At 48.8% G+C, this 23,313-nt stretch overlaps 1 protein-coding gene across 5 annotated transcripts in view; it reads right to left on the bottom strand.

Annotated features, from left to right (window-relative positions):
- LOC147710198 (E3 ubiquitin-protein ligase TRIM39-like) overlaps positions 1-23,313 on the bottom strand; it is a 257,855-nt gene that overhangs the window by 163,851 nt on the left and 70,691 nt on the right. The window contains exon 4 of one of the 5 annotated variants that reach the window (XM_086920880.1): positions 22,504-22,512. The exons of 3 other annotated variants lie outside the window; for them this stretch is intronic. In XM_086920880.1, the coding sequence (XP_086777006.1) occupies positions 22,504-22,512 (9 nt within the window). Of the gene's footprint in view, positions 1-1,813; positions 1,828-22,503; positions 22,513-23,313 lie in introns of all 5 variants that reach the window. One more of the 5 variants, XM_086920882.1, reaches the window with a different exon arrangement.

Below are 23,313 nucleotides of genomic sequence, written 5' to 3'. Positions count from 1 at the left end.
ATTTATTTTTCTCCTTTGTTTTACATTTAATTAATATTTTGAGGCGCAATTTGTCAGAGGTCACGGCAGGATAAACAAATGGAACAGTTAAGCACTTCATTGGGAACCTTTCCGAGTGTACCAGTAAGCAGAGCAATGGGTGCCTTTCCAGCAGCAGCTTCCTCCTTTGGCTCTACAGAAGTGGGAAGGGTTGCAGTGGGCCAGTTCGGGCTATCCAACAGGCAAGACCTCCAATGTCTGCCGAAGAGCAGGGGCTACACGATCCTACAGGGATACCAGACGCCAGACATTACACAACACCGGCCCACGTGCAGCGAAGCTAACAACTTCCAGAGCAGCAGCGAGAAAAGTGTTTCCCTGGACACGCAGGTAATTCTTCTTCTCAATTGTGAGACTGAGAAGAACTGTAGCCACAAAGCTTCACCCGCCACACTACAAGAATGTAACATTTCAGTTTTCTCTCAATGGCTCCATGTAATTGAAGTTAGCTAAAGTATAAAGCAAAGATAATCACATTTTAAATATCTTCTGGCAGAGCTTAGATGCACATTCGGGAACCTTCCTCTGGACTCAGGGATGACGGGGGAGGTGGAAGCGTGTATGTATGCAATTCAGCCTTGTGAGCTTGGCAGATTAGACAACCTTTCCTATGTCACTGCGAGCCCTCAATTTGCAAACTTCCACCCTCACACTGGGGATCCACCTTCCCGCATCATCATGTCACAGCCCAGAGTTGCTGACTTCGGAACTTGAGAACCAGGTTGGAAACCAGCGTCGGCTCAACATCCAGTGATTCTGGGCAAATCACTTAATCTCCCCGTTTTAAAATAAAATAAAATACATCAACCCTCATGTAATGAAAATGAATGTATGGCGTTACAATGCATGCCTTTACAACAGTTTTTACATCGCAACATCACTTACAATGCCCTCTTTTACCTAGCATGCCATTACATCGCATTTGAAATGAAATGAAATAAAAAGGGGATTTGTAGAGCGCGATTGCTGCCCTGGGGTGTCCAAGCGCTACGAAGAAGTGGTGCTACCTACCAAACAAAGTCATCCGAGGGAATTAATTATGTATATTGAAAAGCAAAGTTTTAAGTTGCTTGCGAAAAGAAAACTAATTGGGGTTGGACCCAAGTTGGAGAGGAAGAGAGTTCCACAACTTGGTTGCGTTATAGGAAAACCGCCTGCCGCCTGCTCTAGTTCTCCTGATTCGGGGAACTGTGGCCAAAAAGGCATGGCTTGAGCGAAGTTGTTTACTAGGGTGGTACGGCGTTATCAAGGCGTGGCTAATCACCGGGCCCGTGTGCCAGTAGGCTTGGTGGGAGATACACATAGATTTAAAAGTGTTCCTTTTCCTCACCGGGAGCCAATGTAGGCTCCTGAGCCCAGGTTTTACTGACGTCCTGCCGGGCAGCTGAAGCAGCGTACGTGCAGCACAGTTCTGAATGAGCTGCAGTTTCCGCAGCGTGTATTCAGGTGCACCCAAGTACAGGGCATTGCTAAAGTCCAATCGAGAGTGGATCAGGCCCTGAATGACTATCTGTTTGGCTTCAAAAGATAAGAGTGGAAAAACATTCTTCAGAAGCCTAAGAAGACCAAAGCAAATGGCAGATAGATTGGTTGCCTGGGTATTAAAAGTCAAAGACTTATCCAACCAAACACCCAGACTTGTTATATTATCTTAAGGTGTAGGTGGCGTGCCCTGGCTAAGGGGCCATAGGGAGTCAATAGTAGGCAGGGCAGGAGGACCAAGGAGCATCAGCTCAGTTTTGTCTCCGTTAAGCTTGAGACAGGATGCAGTCACCAGCTTTTTACTTCCTCCAGGCAGTTCATCAAGCCCAACCGTGCTGGCTGGCTTTTTTCCTGCGCGAGAGAGAGAGCACTAGCTGAGTATCATCCGCATATGTGATGACCTTAATGCCATATGGACGGACGACCTCAGCCAGTGGTCTCATGTAAACGTTGAATAACGTAGGGCTCAATGATGAGCCCTGCGTTACCCCGCAGCCCAAAGGTTTACTGGAGGAAACAGTATCTCCCTCAAAGACCTGAAAGGTCCTGTTGCTCAGAAAAGATTTGAGCCAAATTAGTGCAATCCCTGATATTCCCAAGCTAAGAAGGCGACGCAATAGCATATTATGGTTCACCGTGTCAAACGCTGCACTCAGGTCGAGGTAGACCACTGCCACTGATCCCCCTTGATCCAGAATCCCTCTGGTTTCCTCGGTTACTGCAAGCAGAGCTGTCTCCATCCCATGTCTGGGGCGGAAGCCCGTCTGGGTGGCGTCCAGCAGGTGATTGCTCTCGAGAAACTTTGTTAGATGTATATTAATATGTTTCTCGAGGATCTTGCTCACCCAAGGAAGCAGAGAGATAGGGCGATAGTTGTTAAAGTTTCTAGGATCTAAGTTCGGTTTTTTTAAGAGATAGCTTGTTTCCAGGTAGGCGGAACTATACCAGACGACAGGGAGGCATTAAGTAGACTCATAATAGTGGGAAGAATAGCATGAATAGCCGCAACCAATGTGCATGGAGGGGCTGGGTCTCTAGGAGAGCCTGACTTTACTTGACGCATTATCGGTTCAAGAGTCTCCGGGTCTAATAGAGGGAACTGATCCAGGGTATCTGAAGACGGATGGATATCTTCTAAAGGCAAAGACCGTTCATGAGCAGAGGGGTCTGGATTGGCATCTGTAAATGATAAATAGATTTGATGTATTTTTTTAAAGAAAAATTCTGCTAAGTCGTTGCAGCGGGACAATATGTTATGATTAGAAGCAGGGGGGAGCGAGATCTTGGTAAGACTTTTTACTATTTGATAGATTTCTTTCGGTTTTGATTTAGCCGACGTCATTTTTCCTGGAAAGTAGGCAGATTGTGTATTTTTTATCTCTTGTTTATATGCTCTTATTGCCTCTCTGTATAAAATTTTATCTGAGACAGCATATTCCAGGCGCCACCTCCTTTCTAGTTTTTTGCATTGTTGTTTCTTTTTCCTAAGCTCCGCTGAGTACCAGGGGGCGGTTTTCCGTGACCGTTTTAGAGTGGATTTACAAGAGGGAAGTGTGGCGTCAAGAGAGTTCAAAATCCACTCATTGTACTCCTTGTTGGCTAAGAGGGGCTCCTCATTGAGTGGAGGTCTGGAGGCCATGAGAGTATTGGTCCACTGTTCAACTGGAAGTCTGGACCAATTTCTGGTTTTTCGCGGAGTGGGGATTGAGGTAGGTTGTTTATATATGGACCAAGTAAGAGGAATCAGCGAGTGGTCAGTCCATGGGAGGCGAATAGTGGGGCCTACCTTAAGGTCAGCACAATTACTAAAAACGGGATCCAGAAGATGGCCTTTAATGTGAGTGGGGGATACAACCAGTTGTTCCAGTTGTAATGCGGCTAAGCTATCCGCCAGCTCTGCGGTTGTGCGATCAGAGATAATATCAAAATGGTTGTTAAGATCGCCCAGCAACGTAAAGTTGGTGGGGGTAGTGACCAAATTAGCAATAATGGATGGGAGAGCCATATGGAACTGCTTTGGAGAGCCTGGGGTGCGATATATAAGAGTGCACGAAAAGAAGTTATTCGGAGAGAAGTCAATGCAAAAAGACAGGCTTTCACAGTCTACGATGGAGTCAACAGTACATCAGCATGAGTACTGATCCTTATAAATGATTGCCAAGCCCCCTCCTTTTCCATGGGCGCGATCTTTCCGTATAATCTGGTAACCCAACGGTAGCGCTTGTACTACATCAGGTTTGGAATCTGGCGTTAGCCAGGTTTCCGTAAAAAAAACTGCATCTGGCATGTATTCAGTAGCTTTAGGAAATAGGGGACCCCTATATATGAAAACCACTAGTTATACATAGGGAAAGAAAATCTAGTTTGAGAAAGGTCTATAACTAGTATACATAACATATAAACAAATAGTGATATTAGAACCCACTATATGTAAATGATCATGGACCACTTTGTTGTACTTTTATTCAAAATTTATTATATTTATTTGATTTTATAAAGGGTATATACTTTTTGTTTAAAAATTGAGTTTTTTATATAAAAGGTAACTGATCAAAAATAATTTATCATTGAAAGTGCAAAACATACATATGACAAGACAATAAATTAAACATGAAGAAGATGAATGAACATGATGTAGGCAAAGCGGTAGATACACACTACGCGCGTTTCGACTCGTTAGCCTTCATCAGGTGACCCGTCTTTGACTAAAAAACAGCTGAAGATGAGTGAAAAGCTGGTCAGCAATTATAGCTAGTTGTATATTCAATCTTGTAGCCTTAGCATAATGGTAGGGAAAGTGATTGATATATAAGCGTGTAATTCCCTTTAATATAGTCTGATCACGACGTAAAAGATATCATTGATTCTGGACGTGAATATGATGCCAGTAATAAATCTCTTCAAGTATCTAGGCGTTGTGGATATAGGCTCTTAAGGATTAGGCATCTAGAGGAAAAGCCAGACCGATTTTCATGTGGGAATGATAGGATGATTTTTTAGGGGTTTAAAGTGAAGTCGGACGTCTGGCTTCTTCAACTCATCGTCGGTAGAGGATCCCGGCGTCTTGTGTCTAGATGCCTAATCCTTAAGAGCCTATATCCACAACGCCAGATACTTGAAGAGATTTATTACTAGCATCATATTCACGTCCAGAATCAATGATATCTTTTACGTCGTGATCAAACTATATTAAAGGGAATTACACGCTTATATATCAATCACTTTCCCTACCATTATGCTAAGGCTACAAGATTGAATATACAACTAGCTATAATTGCTGACCAGCTTTTCACTCATCTTCAGCTGTTTTTTAGTCAAAGACAGGTCACCTGATGAAGGCTAACGAGTCGAAACGCGCATAGTGTGTATCTACCGCTTTGCCTACATCATGTTCATTCATCTTCTTCATGTTTAATTTATTGTCTTGTCATATGTATGTTTTGCACTTATAATGATAAATTATTTTTGATCAGTTACCTTTTATATAAAAAACTAAATTTTTAAACAAAAAGTATATACCCTTTATAAAATCAAATAAATATAATAAATTTTGAATAAAAGTACAACAAAGTGGTCCATGATCATTTACATATAGTGGGTTCTAATATCACTATTTGTTTATATGTTATGTATACTAGTTATAGACCTTTCTCAATCTGGCATGTATTCATCCAGCATGAGTGCAATTTCAAGACTATGTTTGAGCAGGGACCTACAATTTAAGAGCAACATGTTAATGACCAACTTTTCATCCTTGTGCGGTGTGCTATTCAGCTTAAATTTACAGTGGGGACAAACCGCGGGCAGGTCCAAAGGATAATAGGAGTGTACAAATCTAGTTTCCACTGTAGGCCTCAGTCCGAAAAGGTGGTTAGAACTATAGTACCTCTTTTGTCCAGCAAAAGGTGCAGGGATCGTGGCCCCTGGCCCCAGCCGGCCGCGGACGGGCGCAGACGTGCTTGCTTTAGGCGCGACTTCGGCGCCCCCGCGGCGCAGCAGACGTAGGGTACTCATAATATACGAAGAGAGGGAGGGGCCGAACAACTAGTGCGGCAACCGGGTCTACCCCCAATATGGCGGCGTCTTTTTCCCCGTCCCAGCGCCTATTCTGCTGTGGGGGAAGTATGCGGGAGACGAGTAAGGAGAGCTAAGTCTGTGCAGTTTTAAAAATCACACCAAAATGCAAAGGAATGCCAAATAATAATAAACAGTTTTAAAATATAGCAACAGCTAATTCTCCCGGCTTTCCGCCTCAGGAGATAACACCTTATTCTGTCAGCGCGAGATTATGTGCGTGATTTAAGTACTGCTGGAAGGGGTCGGGAGGTCCCAACAACTAGTGCGGCAACCGGGTCTACCCCCAATATGGCGGCGTCTTTTTCCCCGTCCCAGCTCCTATTCGGCTGTGGGGGAAGTATGCGGGAGACGAGTAAGGAGAGCTAAGTCTGTGCAGTTTTAAAAATCACACCAAAATACAAAGGAATGCCCAATAATAATAAACAGTTTTAAAATATAGCAACATCTAACTCTCCCGGTTTTCAGAAACTACCTTTACAACGCATACCATTACAATGCATACCATTATATCACATTTAAGGTAAGTTTTGAATAGTATAGGGGTTATAATTACTTTTCTAACTCCAGTGAGTGCAACAGTAGGGTAAGTGTTGGATAGTGTAGGGGTAAACATTACTATTCTTTCTCCAGTGAGTGCAACAGTAGGGAAAGCGTTGGATAGTGTAGGGGTAAACATTACTATTCTTACTCCAGTGAGTGCAACAGTAGGGGAAGTGTTGGATAGTGTAGGGGTAAACATTACTATTCTTTCTCCAGTGAGTGCAACAGTAGGGTAAGTGTCAGATAGTGTAAGGGTACTATGCTTTCTAATGGTATGCATTGTAATGACTTGCGATGAAATGCCTGAGTTCCAGTGACATGCGTTGTAGTGGCATGCAATGTAATGGCTGCGTGGTAATGACATGCTATGTAAAGGTAGTGCGATGTAATGACTGCATTATAAAGGTTGTTTCTCAATGAAAATGGTGCTCATGTAAAATGCTTCACTACCTTAGGGTCGAGTTTGCACTATATAAATCTGCAATAATAGTTACATACATAAACTATGGCAGCCCAACCACCCCTAGTGGTGCACATCCTTGCAGTTCAACCACCGTCAGCCATGCAAACCTCTTGTGCACAGTTTCGGTCATTTGCTTGCACATGCGCAAGTGCCACCATCAACGTATAGCCATCTGACTTTATCTGGTGATTTTAGATTCCCTGTTGAGCTTGCAGGAGCCGAGCGTATCCCATAAGATTGAAGGGCATGATATGTATTGTGTTTCATTAGTGGTTGATACTGGATTATAGGTGTAGGTACTTACTGTCCCGGAGTAGCTGTGTGCAAGGAGTAGCCAGAAAATTAAACTACCCTGGCTCCAAACTAATGCTCTGACGGCAGCAAGCAAGTGAGCCCTTCCTGTCCTAGAAGAGCTCCCTTGTTTCTTTCATTCAAGCATCTATCCATTCAGCATTTCACCGTTACATTGATCTGCTGATATCCACTATTTAACATTTATTCTGTCATCTGTTCATTATTTCATCCACCATTCAATCTTTCTCTATTCCATCCATTAACTTTGCCATCCATACACCCATCCTACATCCATGCACTCCACCCATCTATTCATTCACTCTGCTATTAATTCACTTGTCCATCCACTCAGCTTCATTTCACTTATCATTTCCTCCAGTCATCCTTTGACTCTGCCACCCTTTCACCTGTTTATCGTTCTACAGTCGATTTAGTGCTGCCTTTTAACATATACATCCACCTATCCATTCACTCACTCAACCACCCATTCATTGATCATCCCTTTATTCTGCCATCTATTCACGCGTCCTTTCACCCAGTCATTCAATCACCCACCCTTCCTTCCATCATTCCCTTTTCTATTTACCCATCTTTTGTTCTGCCTTGCTCTTCTATTGATGCTGTGTTCTTCTGTAGCATTACTTATGACCTTTTATCTGCTGAGTAGGAGAAAGAAGAGACCCGTAAAGAACCCCAGCCCGATTGTCGCTGCTAGAAAGGGGATTCACAACGTCCATGACTGTGCTATTGAGAAGTGCAGGTATACTCTCATAAATAGTAATAGCAGGTACTCTTCCTTCTCAAGTTAAAGCTGTGCAGGTACTCAGTATACCTGTGAGTATCAGCCCACAGCACTCTTTCCTTTCTTGCTTGCATCTCTTGGTGGCTCCAGTGTTAAAGCAAGGTCATGCATATTCTTGAATGGGTGGCTGCCTCAGCTTATCAAAGTCGATAACCTTCTCTCTGCTATCGAAACTGCCAAAAGACCAATCAAACATATTGGAGTTGGTGGGAAGACGCAAATTCCCCATGCAGCTCGTTCGGATCACTAGTCAATTCAGCTCTGCAGTAAGTCACCGGTCACACACCCTTCCGATTCATCCTTGCATTAAGTCACCAGTCACTGACCCTTCCGATTCAGCTCTGCATTAAGTCACCGGTCAATGACCCTTCCGATTCAGCTCTGCAGCAGCTCACCAGTGTCAGACCATTCCAATTCACCTCTGCAGCAGCTCACCCATCTCTGACCCTTCCGATTCAGCTCTGCAGCAGCTCATTGGTCTCGGACCCTTCCAATTCAGCTCTGCAGTGAGTCACCGGTCACTGACCCTTCCGATTCAGCTCTGCAACAGTTCACTGGTCTTGGACCCTTCCGATTCAGCTTTGCACCAGTTCACCGGTCTCGGACCCTTCCGATTCAGCTCTACAGCAACTCACTGGTCATGGACCCTTCCGATTCAGCTCTCAGTAAGTCACCGGTCACGGACCCTTCCGATTCAGCTCTGTAGTAGGTCACTGGTCAAGGACCCTTCCGATTCAGCCCTGCAGCAACTCACTGGTCTCGGACCCTTCCAATTCAGCTCTGCAGTAAGTCACCGGTCAATGACCCTTCAGATTCAGCTCTGCAGTATGTCACCGGTCAATGACCCTTCCGATTCAGCTCTGCAGCAGCCCACTGGTCACGCACTCTTCCGATTCAGCTCTGCAGCAGCTAACCGGTCTCAGACCCTTCAGATTCAGCTCTGCAGTTAGTCACAGGTCAATGACCCTTCCGATTCTGCACTGCAGTAAGTCACCGGTCAATGACCCTTCCGATTCAGCTCTGCAGTAAGTTACCGGTCAATGACCCTTCCAATTCAGCTCTGCAACAGCTCACCGGTCTCGGACCCTTCAGATTCAGCTCTGCAGTAGGTCACAGGTCAATGACCCTTCCGATTCTGCACTGCAGTAAGTCACCGGTCAATGACCCTTCCGATTCAGCTCTGCAGTAAGTCACCGGTCAATGACCCTTCCAATTCAGCTCTGCAACAGCTCACCGGTCTCAGACCCTTCGGATTCAGCTCTGCAGCAGCTCACCGGTCTCGGACCCTTCCGATTCAGCTCTACAGTAAGTCACAGGTGACAGACCCTTCCCATTCAGCTCTGCAGCAGCTCACCGGTCTCAGACCCTTCCGATTGAGCTCTACATTAAGTCACCGGTTACGGACCCTTTCGATTCAGCTCCGCAACAGCTCACCAGTCTCAAAACCCTTCAGATTCAGCTCTGCAGCAGCTCACTTGTCTCGGACCCTTCCGATTCAGCTCTACAGCAACTCACCGGTCACTGACCCTTCCGATTCAGCTCTGCAACAGTTCACTGGTCTTGGACCCTTCCGATTCAGCTTTGCACCAGTTCACCAGTCACGGACCCTTCCGATTCAGCTCTACAGCAACTCACCAGTCTCAGACCCTTCCAATTCAGCTCTACAGTAAGTCACCGGTCACGGACCCTTCCGATTCAGCTCCGCAACAGCTCACCAGTCTCAAAACCCTTCCGATTCAGCTCTGCAGCAGCTCACCAGTCTCGGACCCTTTCGATTCAGCTCTGTAGTAAGTCACCGGTCAATGACCCTTCCGAATCAGCTCTGCAGTAAGTCACCGGTCAATGACCCTTCCGATTCAGCTCTGCAGCAGCCCACTGGTCACGCACTCTTCCGATTCAGCTCTGCAGCAGCTCACCGGTCTTGGACCCTTCCGATTCGGCTCTGCAGTAAGTCACAGGTCAATGACCCTTCCGATTCTGCACTGCAGTAAGTCTCCGTCAATTACCCTTCTGATTCAGCTCCGCAGTAAGTCACCGGTCAAAGACCCTTCCGATTCAGCTCTGCAGTAAGTCACCGGTCAATGACCCTTCCGATTCAGCTCTGCAACAGCTCACCGGTCTCGGACCCTTCCGATTCAGCTCTGCAGCAGCTCACCAGTCTCGGACCCTTCCGATTCAGCTCTACAGTACGTCACCAGTCACAGACCCTTCCCATTCAGCTCTGCAGCAGCTCACCAGTCTCAGACCCTTCCAATTCAGCTCTACAGTAAGTCACCGGTCACGGACCCTTCCGATTCAGCTCCGCAACAGCTCACCAGTCTCAAAACTCTTCCGATTCAGCTCTGCAGCAGCTCACCAGTCTCGGACCCTTTCGATTCAGCTCTGCATTAAGTCACCGGTTTCGGACTCTTACGATTCAGCTCTGCAGTAAGTCACCGGTCACTGACCCTTCCGATTCAGCTCTGCAGCAGCTCACCAGTCAATGACCCTTCCGATTCAGCTCTGCAACAGCTCACCGGTCTCGGACCCTTCCGATTCAGCTCTACAGTAAGTCACAGGTCACGGACCCTTCCGATTCAGCTCTGAAGCAGCTCACCAGTCTTGGACCCTTCCGATTCGGCTCTGCAGTAAGTCACAGGTCAATGACCCTTCCGATTCTGCACTGCAGTAAGTCTCCGTCAATGACCCTTCCGATTCAGCTCTGCAGTAAGTCACCGGTCAATGACCCTTCCAATTCAGCTCTGCAACAGCTCACCGGTCTCGGACCCTTCCGATTCAGCTCTGCAGCAGCTCACCGGTCTCGGACCCTTCCGATTCAGCTCTACAGTAAGTCACCGGTCACAGACCCTTCCCATTCAGCTCTGCAGCAGCTCACCGGTCTCAGACCCTTCCGATTGAGCTCTACAGTAAGTCACCGGTCACGGACCCTTCAGATTCAGCTCCGCAACAGCTCACCAGTCTCAAAACCCTTCCGATTTAGCTCTGAAGCAGCTCACCAGTCTCGGACCCTTCCGATTCAGCTCTGCAGCAGCCCACTGGTCACGCACTCTTCAGATTCAGCTCTGCAGTAGCTCACCGGTCTCGGACCCTTCCGATTCGCTCTGCAGTAAGTCACCGGTCAATGACGGTTCCAATTCTGCACTACAGTAAGTCACCCGTCAATAACCGTTCCGATTCAGCTCTGCAGTAAGACACTGGTCACGGACCCTTTGGATTCAGCTCTGCAGCAGCTCACCGGTCTCGGACCCTTTTGATTCAGCTCTGCATTAGCTCACCGGTCTCGGACAATTCCAATTCAGCTCTGAAACAGCTTACCAGTCTCGGACTCTTCCGATTCAGCTCTGCAACAGCTCACCGGTCTCTGACCCATACGACCCAGCTCTGCAGTAGCTCACCAGTCTCGGACCCTTCCGATTCAGCTCTGCAACAGCTCACCAGTCTCTGACCCTTCCGATCCAGCTCTGCAGCAGCTCACAGTTCTCAGACTCTTTCGATTCAGCTCTGCACTAAGTCACCAGTCACCGACCCTTTTCACTCAGCTCTGCAGCAGCTCACTGGTCTCGGACCCTTCCGATTCAGCTCTGCAGTGAGTCACCGGTCACTGACCCTTCTGATTCAGCTCTGCAAGTTCACTAGTCTCGGACCCTTCCGATCCAGCTCTGCAGCAGCTCACTGGTCTCGGACCCTTCCGATTCAGCTCTGCAGTGAGTCACCGGTCACTGACCCTTCTGATTCAGCTCTGCAAGTTCACTAGTCTCGGACCCTTCCGATTCAGCTCTGCATCAGTTCACCGGTCTCGGACCCTTCAGATTCAGCTCTGCAGTAAGTCACCGGTCAATAACCGTTCCGATTCTGCACTGCAGTAAGTCACCGGTCAATAACCGTTCCGATTCAGCTCTGCAGTAAGTCACCGTTCAATGACCCTTCCGATTCAGCTCTGCAGTAAGTCACCGGTCAATGACCCTTCCGATTCAGCTCTGCAGTAAGTCACCGGTCAATGACCCTTTCGATTCAGCTCTGCAACAGCTCACCGGTCTCGGACCCTTCAGATTCAGCTCTACAGTAAGTCACCGGTCACGGACCCTTCCGATTTAGCTCCACAACAGCTCACCAGTCTCAAAATCCTTCAGATTCAGCTCTGCAGCAGCTCACCAATCTCGGACCATTCAGATTCAGCTCTGCAGCAGCTCACCGGTCTCGGACTCTTCCGATTCAGCTCTGCAGCAGCTCACCGATCTCGGACTCTTCAGATTCAGCTCTGCAGCAGCTCACCGATCTCGGACTCTTCAGATTCAGCTCTGCAGCAGCTCACCGATCTCGGACTCTTCAGATTCAGCTCTGCAGCAGCTCACCAGTCTCGGACCCTTCCGATTCAGCTCTGCAGCAGCTCACCGGTCTCGGACCCTTCCGATTCAGCTCTGCAGCAGCTCACCGGTCTCGGACTCTTCCGATTCAGCTCTGCAGCAGCCCACTGGTCACGCACTCTTCAGATTCAGCTCTGCAGCAGCTCACCAGTCTCGGACCCTTCCGATTCAGCTCTGCAGCAGCTCACCGATCTCGGACTCTTCAGATTCAGCTCTGCAGCAGCTCACCGATCTCGGACTCTTCAGATTCAGCTCTGCAGCAGCTCACCGATCTCGGACTCTTCAGATTCAGCTCTGCAGCAGCTCACCGATCTCGGACTCTTCAGATTCAGCTCTGCAGCAGCTCACCAGTCTCGGACCCTTCCGATTCAGCTCTGCAGCAGCTCACCGGTCTCGGACCCTTTTCACTCAGCTCTGCAGCAGCTCACCGGTCTCGGACCCTTTTCACTCAGCTCTGCAGCAGCTCACCGGTCTCGGACTCTTCCGATTCAGCTCTGCAGCAGCCCACTGGTCACGCACTCTTCAGATTCAGCTCTGCAGCAGCTCACCAGTCTCGGACCCTTCCGATTCAGCTCTGCAGCAGCTCACCGATCTCGGACTCTTCAGATTCAGCTCTGCAGCAGCTCACCGATCTCGGACTCTTCAGATTCAGCTCTGCAGCAGCTCACCGATCTCGGACTCTTCAGATTCAGCTCTGCAGCAGCTCACCGATCTCGGACTCTTCAGATTCAGCTCTGCAGCAGCTCACCAGTCTCGGACCCTTCCGATTCAGCTCTGCAGCAGCTCACCGGTCTCGGACCCTTTTCACTCAGCTCTGCAGCAGCTCACCGGTCTCGGACCCTTCCGATTCAGCTCTGCAGCAGCTCACCGGTCTCGGACCCTTCCGATTCAGCTCTGCAGCAGCTCACCGGTCTCGGACTCTTCAGATTCAGCTCTTCAGTGAGTCACTGGTCTTGGACCCTTCCGATTCAGCTGCAGTGGCTGACACGTCTCGGACCCTTCCGATTCAGCTCTGCAGCAGCTCACCGGTCTCGGACCCTTCCGATTCAGCTCAGCAGCAGCTCACCGGCCTCGGACTCTTCCGATTCAGCTCCGCAGCAGCCCACTGGTCACGCACTCTTCAGATTCAGCTCTGCAGCAGTTCACCGGTTTCGGACCCTTCCGATTCAGCTCTTCAGTGAGTCACTGGTCTTGGACTCTTCCGATTCAGCTGCAGTGGCTGACGTGTCTCGGACCATTCTGATTCAGCTCTGCAGCAGCTCACCGTCTCGGACCCTTCCGATTCAGCTCTGCAGGAACTCTCCGGCCTCGAACTCTCCAACCTACCTTGCTGAAAATGCCTTCACTTTGAACAGGTAGTACCAGGTTAGTTGCAGATAGGGAGTGGCACAGAGAGTAGACTTGCCGTCTCCTGGTCTATATTTTTATGTCAAGACCAGTAAAAAAAAAAAAAAGAACAGGGACAGCATACTGTGACAACTGGTATTTTAACCATTTGGCTCATAAACTTGAAGTGCCAGGCACATGTAATGTAATATGCACTTGTATAGCGCAGCTGTCACCCCAACAAAACTCAGCACATTGGAGAGCTGTTTGAATGAATTCTAAATGGTTATTAAAGGTAAAAGAAGGATAATCATAAACAAATGCTTAGGATTTTAAGCAAATTGGTATTTTCATCAGAGACTGGTATTGTTTTTCTGAGAAAGAGGGCACAGATACAATCCTCACCCGGTGTGCATCGTCCATAGTGCTTCCTTACCCCCTCCCGCCCCCCACCCCCTGATTTTCCTCTTGGCAGGCTGCAGCAACTTCCAGGACACACACACAGTTCTTGAGCTGCTGTGAGCTGGGATGGACAGTGTCTGGTGCAAACTTCGTGTTACTCCCCCTCCATCCACTTCCTCTCTACCTCATGTGCTGCTTTCCCATTCGATGTCTGGCCTATCCTCAAATGCTCCTTGTTGCTGCCTTCTCGCCTACCCCAGCTTTTCTCTCTTGTTTTTTTAACCTCCTCATATGGCCCAGTTTCACGGCAACATGTTTGTAGCTGCACTAGTGAGTGGCTCTTCTTACTACTCTGCCAAGAGAGTAGGTGCTGTGACCAGATCATCCTAGAGCTTTATTTGGTTCATCCAAAACACTACATTTCCATTCTTTCCTTTTTCAGTACCCAGATTTCACTAATTTCTTTTTGCTTTGTTTTTACTTGCTCGCTGACCCTTTCTTTCTTTTTTATTCAACCCCTACTTATCTTTTTGCTTCCTTCCTCAGTACCTCCTTCTCTCATGCTTTCTTTTATTGATTTTCTCTTTATTTATCTCTTTCATTCACCTCTTAACATATTGCTTGACATTCAGGTGACCCCATTCAAGTATTAGTTCATCATATAAATTTCACACCTGTTCACCAAGCTAAAACTTACAACAACAAAAAATGAATCATCACATAGGCCAAACCTGTTGGATTTACCAATGTTTGTTTTTATGCATTAATCTCTACCTTAATCTGGGGCCACAAAAATGCCAGTGAGTTTACTGTTACCTATTCTAAATGCCCAATTATTTAGCTAACTCCTCACCCTAATAAGAGGGTGGTGCAGGCGCAAATATGTAGCCACCTTCATTAGGAGAAAAGTAAGCATTGTTGAACAGAAATGTTTTCAAACTTCTGACACAAGTGAGAACAAGCATTTACAATGCAATAGGTCTCCCAGCTTTAAAGTTTGAGCTATTGGCATTGTATATTACAATGTGTTACATTAATTTGTTATCAAACTCTGAATTGTTGTATAAAGATGGTAAATGCTGCAAGAAAAAGTAGCACTGAAATTGATAGCTTTCGCAATCGCTATTGTAATGAAGCTGAACAGGCAGGGACAAAAGCATAGTCATAACAATCGATTTAAAAAATAAATGAAAAAAACACTCACTGAAAGTCTGCTTTCGATTCTGCGACTGTCCGCAAACCCAAAACAACGGCCTCCTCCTCCCCCTAGGGCACCTCACCACGCACGAGTACAAAAACAAGCATTTGCAGTGCAATAGATCTCGGAGCATTAAAGTTTGAGTTATTGACATTCCGCCTGGGAACATCACGCGAGCCCGAGGAGGTGTAGGCCGTGCCACGAGGCAACCTGCGGCCTGGTGTGCCCATCGGGTGAAGTCGGAGCTGCTCGCTGAGGTTGGTGTTTCTCCCCCCCACCCCACCGTGGGGCACAGAGACCTACCCGCAAGCCCTGAAAGAACTGCCCAGGGTGCCGATTGCAAATTCGGCCCGAACTGGAAGATGGAGCACGAAGCTAGCTGAGGCCTACTCTGCAAAGGAGGTGAGAAGTGGCGGCCGCTAGGCGTGTGGAGAGAGACATAAAGCGAGGCAAGCTACCGCGAGTGGGTTGGGCACTCACTACTCTGCACTCACTACTCTGCACTCACTACTCTGCACACTCACTACTCTGCACACTCACTACTCTGCACACTCACTACTCTGCACACTCACTACTCTGCACACTCACTACTCTGCACACTCACTACTCTGCACACTCACTACTCTGCACTCACTACTCTGCACTCACTACTCTGCACACTCACTACTCTGCACTCACTACTCACTACTCTGCACTCACTACTCACTACTCTGCACACTCACTACTCTGCACTCACTACTCACTACTCTGCACTCACTACTCACTACTCTGCACTCACTACTCACTACTCTGCACTCACTACTCACTACTCTGCACTCACTACTCTGCACTCACTACTCTGCACTCACTACTCTGCACTCACTACTCTGCACTCACTACTCTGCACTCACTACTCTGCACTCACTACTCTGCACTCACTACTCTGCACACTCACTACTCACTACTCTGCACTCACTACTCTGCACTCACTACTCACTACTCTGCACTCACTACTCACTACTCTGCACTCACTACTCTGCACTCACTACTCTGCACTCACTACTCTGCACTCACTACTCTGCACTCACTACTCTGCACTCACTACTCACTACTTTGCACTCACTACTTTGCACTCACTACTCTGCACTCACTACTCTGCACTCACTACTCTGCACTCACTACTCTGCACTCACTACTCTGCACTCACTACTCTGCACTCACTACTCTGCACTCACTACTCTGCACTCACTACTCTGCACTCACTACACACTACTCTGCACTCTGCACTCACTACTCTGCACTCACTACTCTGCACTCACTACTCTGCACTTACTACACTGCACTCAGCACTCTGCACTCACTACTCTGCACTCACTACTCTGCACTCACTACTCTGCACTCTGCACTCACTACTCTGCACTCACTACTCTGCACTCTGCACTCACTGCTCTGCACTCACTACTCTGCACTCACTACTCTGCACTCACTACTCTGCATTACCACTCTGCACTCACTACTCACTACTCTGCATTACAACTCTGCACTCACTCTGCACTCATTTAATAGGTCTCACCGTTTTCTGCATACTTTTGTGAGAGACTGTTCTATTTCCTTGTTAAATACTTCTGCATCAAACTGGGAAAAGGCAAGGGAGTCTGGCACTGGGGCTGCATTGCTTTCAGCTTTCAGCACACCCCTTCCCTGTCTCCGCAGCACCAGACAGGACAGCCAGGCAGCCCCTGATCCTTCTGCAGAACGACTTAAAGTGCCCCTTTCACTTAAACTTTCATCAACCTAACATGTTTTCAAAGGAACCGGAAACACGACGAGATGTGCAGTTTGACATTGTCTGTGCAGGAAGGGGAAATGTCTCTCGGTTAATGATCAGGGCGTAAATATTTCTCTGTTGCTATTGAGTGTGGGCCGTAAGGGTGAGCTTCTTGGGGCTTTATCATAGTCAGTGAGTTCTTATAGGGTGCTTAAAGGGGGTGCTTCCAATTCCCAATTGATGATTGTAGTGGGCGGTATGGGGGGGATGTTGTTTTCCTGTGGATATTCACCATGCGCTCAAAAGGAGGCTGTTGTCCACCTCTAGAAAATCAGTGTGTGGACTGAGGGGCGCTTATATTCCCATTTGCAAATGTTTCTCTGCAATAAAAACGTCTCGCAAAACATAATTTCAGGCCGCCTGTCACATTACACAGTAGGAGGCACTTTAAATATAGAATCGAGTATGCCCCCGGAATGCCGCCGCGGCCGCCCCGGAAGTCAGGCACGGTCGCCTGTGACGGGGGCGGAGCCACGTTCAGAGCGGAAGAGGAGGCAGGCGGAGTCGTTGCGTCTCGCGGCCCGGGGCTCCTGTGAGCGGTGTGGAGCCCCGGGGCCGCGCCAGCAGGAGGTTGGGCGCCGCGTGCTGAGCAGAGTCCCCGACATTGGCCAGGTAAGTTCAAAAAAAGGCTGGGGGGGGCTTGGTGCACTTGTGTGTGTGTGTGCGTGTATGCTCGTGTGTGTATGTATGCGTGCGACGGTGACGGCGGGGGAGGGAGGGAGGGAGGGAGGGGGGGCTCTGGGGGCACGTGTGTGTGTGTGTGCGCGCGTGTGTGTATGTGTCAGGGGGGGTGTCTCTGTATGTATGTATGTGCGTGCGTGCATGGGCGCTTGTGTGTGTGTATGCGCATGCGTGTGGGGTGCTTGCGCTTCCCAGGAGACAGCGCCTGGCCACAGCGCGCGTGCCAGTTACAAATCGCCTGGAAGGATGCGCGTGGCCAGGACTGTCTCCTGGGACTGAGAGTCGCTGACAAAAGATCTCCTGGCGGACACAGCGCTGACGCGCTGTTAAACGCCAGGAGACCTAAACAAGCATTTACAATGCAATGGTTTTGCCTTTGTTAAAGTTAGAGCTATTGGCATTGCTCTTGGCATTATTTTTATTTATGTTTTTTTAACATAAATAAATGGCATTGTCATTTTCAATGCCAATAGCTTAATCTCTCGCAAATGCCACACACAAACACCCGCAGAGAGCCCCCCCCACACACAGAGCCCTCCACACACACACCCACACAGAGCCCCCCACACACACAGCCACACAGAGCCCCCCCCCCACACAGAGCCCCCCCCACACACAGCCCCCCACACACTGCGAGCCCCCCCACACACTGCGAGCCCCCCCACAAACACTGCGAGCCCCCCCACACACACTGTGAGCCTCCCCCACACACTGTGAGCCTCCCCCACACACTGCGAGCCTCCCCCACACACTGCGAGCCTCCCCCACACACTGCGAGCCCCCCCCACACACTGCGAGCCCCCCACCCACTGCGAGCCCCCCCCACACTGCGAGCCCCCCCACACTGCGAGCCCCCCCCACACACTGCGAGCCCCCCCCACACACTGCGAGCCCCCCCACACACTGCGAGCCCCCCCCACACACTGCGAGCCCCCCCCACACACTGCGAGCCCCCCCCACACACTGCGAGCCCCCCCCACACACTGCGAGCCCCCCCCACACAGGAATGACTGGAGAAGGCCAGGCGGTGCGGCAAGTAAGGATGGTGGGGAGAGGCTTTTCTGCGTGGCCAGAGTCCAGTGGCGGTACATTTCTGTTCATGGGCCATTGAGCACAGCTCCCAGGGATCCAGCGACCGGACAGTCTCCACTGTGTAGGTAGGCAACAAGGCGCAGAGCAGGCACCAGGAAGGGCAGTCGGAAATAGCCAGTGCCCGCTTTGTCTGAGAAGGCCGCCTAGGAGCAAGATAGCAACGCAGCCCACGGCCAGCAGAGCAGGTAGGCCCCAGCAGAGCTGTAGGGGTCTCCCCCTAGACTACAGGAGCCGCACCTGCACCTGGGGACGCCCGCCCCTGCTCCCTGAACCACCTCTCCCAGGGCGAGGTGCCCCGCAACAGATGCTAGAAGAAAAGGGGCCCGGTGGTGTAGCAGCGCCGTAGTTACTGCGTCCCCGCGGGGACACCGGTTGGATAGTCATTTGATTCGAGTAGTGTGTATGGTGAGTGTCCCGGGCCTCAGGCACAGCAGTGGGCAGGGATATATTTCACGGTGCTCACAACTCTCCGCACCTAGACTCTGGTCAGTAGGCTCCTCCGTGGTCTGGCAGGGAGGAAGTTAGGGCCTGTGATGTGCCACGTTCGCCTGGTCCCGCCAGCTCTCCCTATCCAGACACCTTGTGGCAGCAGGCCTTGATTAGGGTCTCTGCGTTGAAGGCTTGGAGATAAGCTAGGCTATAGATCACAAACTCAAAGAAAAAGATTTGGCAGACCTAGCTACCCAAGACCACCAATGCCTCAGGGAAGCATGTTTAAAGTGCTACACAAATGGCACGGGCCACCCCGCAGGTCCCTAATAAACCCTAAAGCGTGTTGGAGGTGTGGATCACCGAAGGGGGACAACAATCAGTTTTGGGGGGGGGAGATGCCGAACTTGGACCACATACTAGGCTTCTACTACGACCACATTCATACAGACTGTAACCATCAAGGGCACCCTAATAGCACAGAATAACTTTTTTACAACTCTGATCAATATCCATTTATTGCAAACTAAAAATACAGATGGTTTGGTATGGCCTTGGCCAATATCTGTATACTACCACTATGCCGAAACAAACTAGCCCTACGCCTAACACCTTGCTACAGGAGATGTACAATATAGCTGCATACAAACAATAGCCGACTTGAACCACCAACTTGGCAAGTTTAGGGACATATGGAGAGACTTCCTCGCTGAACACAGAAACCTCGTTGAACCCCGATACTCAGGCGCCTCTGAATCGGATTACGCCCCCCTATCTCAGGCTGGGCGACAAGACAGGCAGGACTAAGAAACCCCTCAATGGATACCAAGTTTCTGAGGCACTCTTTGGACAGCTTCCCCTCAGAAGACACAGTAGACCAAGGCCATACTGGGTCCTTTGTGGATAATTGGAGGGGGAGGGGGGTTAAGAAAGGCAATCAGGGAGCTGCTGGAGAAATGTACACTCTTACAGCAATTTTATCAACATCTATTCCTGCAGTTCCCTATTCTCCTCCCTCCACTCACCCGTACCCATCTCCCTTGCCCCATACAACCCCAGACAGCTGAACATGGAGTCTGACCCCCAATGGGAAGGTGCAGGTTGTACAACTGATCACACCCCTTGAAGGCTTTTATAACTGTTCTGGTTCTTTGCACTTCTGATATATAATGTAGGTAATCATGAGGCTAATGGGGTGTCTAACTGCAAAAGTTGATTCCAGCATGTAAACTGTGGGAAGGCTGCGTTAAGTACAGATTTTAAAGCAGTACTCCTTGAGCGCACTCATGCTCATTTCCACCCAAGAGGATTGATCACCCATGGAAATAGAGGTTGGAACTTGACTAGTTCCTTTAGTCAATACAAATGAATCTAGGAAAAAGCAAAGCACTGAAAACATAGATATTTCAGACATGACCGCTGGATTTTATGGTCTAATTTGTCAAACCACCAACTGGCCAAGTAGCACCATTTCCCTGGAGCAGCGCGTATTCGCTGTTTTTTTTAGTACACTGCAATTGATTCCATCACGTAGGAACCTATCAAAAATAGTGAACAGCAAAAACATCTTTAGTTATATCAGAGGCTTGTTTTAAGTTGAAAGAATCTCTATAGCGTACCCGAGAAACCAACATCTTTCCACCTCCCTAACTGATGGATTAATATTTTGACGTTTGGGTAACAAGCTGGTGTTAATCTGATGACAGAGCAAGAAGTTCCAGTCTGAAGGGCTTACAGCTAGCATATGTGCCCCCTACCAACATAGACGTGCTTGCCACTAGCAGACCTACTAGTTGGCCACACATCACTATTACATCCTTGCAGGTTGGAGAGCTGGAACAGTACAAGAAAGCTGAAACCCATCAAGATGGCAGCACAAGAAGATAAGCAAATAGCACAATAAAAGCAGAAAGCAGAAGAGACCAACTAACTAAATGTAAACATGTTGAGGGACAACAGACTAGCATTAGCAGATAGCCTTCAAAAACCAGGTTAAAATCACTGTAATACAATCTCACTAGCACATAAAAAAATTCACATCAAATAACGGAATCCATTTAATACAAGACTCAACGTATGGAAAAGAGGAATAGAAAATAGAGTGTGCCATTATAAAGGAGGCAGATGAAGCAATTATTCAGGTAAGCAAAATGATGTGCTGTAAATGCATTCTGTTGCCCTGTCTCATTTAACTTGTCTACGGGAAAAAGCGTTACACTTCAATCCATGAATACCCGAGACGCTTCAAGAGAAAAAGCATTTGCCTAAGAATACTTAGAAAAGCACAAATGAGATTAATTAGGATATCTTTACTGGCAAATCAAACTATAACAAACATGCAACAGAACTATGTATTTGCAAGTAGCACCATTCCACTTCTTTGTGAAAATCGATTTCTGCTTGGCAGCGGTATATAGGCGGGCACTGGAAAAGAAGCACACCAGGTCCTAATTGGTTGGAACTTTGTGTGAGGTGCAGTTAACTAGTTCGCCGTTGGTGTTTGGGTTGTTCGTACTATAATAGAATGTACTCATGATAGAATGCATGTGTGTAAATTAAAGTCTGATGCTTCACCACATAATCACGCCCCCAACAGTTTATCCATTGCTTCCACCACGCACAAATATGTTTTGCTATACAAAAGTCCTATTCGTTTTTTTTGCACCAAGCTGTGCTTTCTTTTGCAGGTAGAAAAGGAGAGCGAGGCACCAACTCACTCATTGGGCTAAGAGATGCATTGTTTCAACAATCAGATGTGCACTTATGAAAAACGTTTCGCTGTTTCTTTGTCTCTGAGGCACTGTTCCATGGCAGCGAGATAATAGGACGTGCAGCAACTAGTAACATTAATGGAAATTAAGTACAAATCTAATCACAAATTATGTCATTACACCATGCGAGTGAAATATTTGACAGGCGTGACAGAGCCATTACTTGCTTACGATAACCACAGGCTAAGTAAATTGTTTATACTTACATTAAGCATATTTTAGTTTATCCCAGAGGCGAGGAGCAGGGGAGCAAAGGCCAGCAGAGGAGCAGAGGAGCCGAGGCAAGGAGCTGAGGAGCCGAGGAGAGGTGGGGAGAGGAGGACACCATCTCACTCACCTTCGCTTTTAGTGAGAAGCGACTCAGCATCCAGCCTTTAGCCTCCAGACTCCAGACTCCTGCTGCCTGCCTGCGTGTATTCGGCGGCGGGGGAAGCTCCGTGCTCCGTGTTCCTGCAGCCTGCAGTCTGCAGCGGGAGAGGACACGGACGGCGGTCGGTAGCCCTTGTTTTCTTCAATACTTGCTGTGCAGGGTCAGAGCATCGAACGAGCGAGGAGCAAGGAGCGAGGAGGCGGAGGCGAGGAGCAGGGGAGCAAAGGCCAGCAGAGGAGCAGAGGAGCAGAGGAGCCGAGGCAAGGAGCTGAGGAGCCGAGGAGAGGTGGGGAGAGGAGGACACCATCTCACTCACCTTCGCTTTTAGTGAGAAGCGACTCAGCATCCAGCCTTTAGCCTCCAGACTCCTGCTGCCTGCCTGCGTGTATTCGGCGGCGGGGGAAGCTCCGTGCTCCGTGTTCCTGCAGCCTGCAGTCTGCAACGGGAGAGGACACGGGGGGCGGGAGGGGACACGGGGGGGGCGGGAGGGGACACGGGGGGGGGGGCGGGAGGGGACACGGACGGCAAAGCACTCACGCAAGCAGGAAAGGGTGCCGGCTCAATGCCGGGACAGATTCGGGGGCGTTCCCGGCGTCGCGTGACGTCGGCAAAAGCCAAAGAATCTCGGGAACGCCCCCGTGTCTGGTCCGGCATTGACGGACAGGCCCCTCGTCCAATGGCAAGGCTCCATTTACGGAGCCAGCCAATGAATGAGGAGGGCCGAGCCAAGCCACACTACAGTTCTCATCAGGTTTTCGCCTGCGCCGAAAAAGATGCGCAGAGCGCATCTTTTTGGCGAGGCAAAACCTAAAAAGGGTCTTTTCCATTCTCTGAGATGTTGGCTCTCATTATGGTAACTATTTTATCTTGTTTTATCATATTTTGTTCCTTGGTCTCCATATATCACGGTCATTAGAATTGCTTGGTGTTTTGCAACCCACCCAACAGAAGAAAATACAAAATATGAATAAAAAATCTTTTTTATATTGAGATGGATGTGATAAAAGACGCTGGAATCTGTTGTCTTCAACCAGGTTATTGAATCACCTTCACCAAAGCTCTCCACTAGACAGGAACATCTGCCGGCGATGATCCAACCAATGGGCGTTAGTCACCCCAGGCTCAGTGTTCCAGAGTCAGGGACAAACCACTGGACTAGAGCAGGGGTGGGGTGTT

The sequence above is a fragment of the Lissotriton vulgaris genome, chromosome 5 (assembly GCF_964263255.1).
Source record: "Lissotriton vulgaris chromosome 5, aLisVul1.2, whole genome shotgun sequence".
NCBI classification, from domain to species: Eukaryota; Metazoa; Chordata; class Amphibia; order Caudata; family Salamandridae; genus Lissotriton; species Lissotriton vulgaris.
Note: the sequence above shows the minus strand (reverse complement) of the source record. Positions and strands in the feature narration are given on the sequence as shown.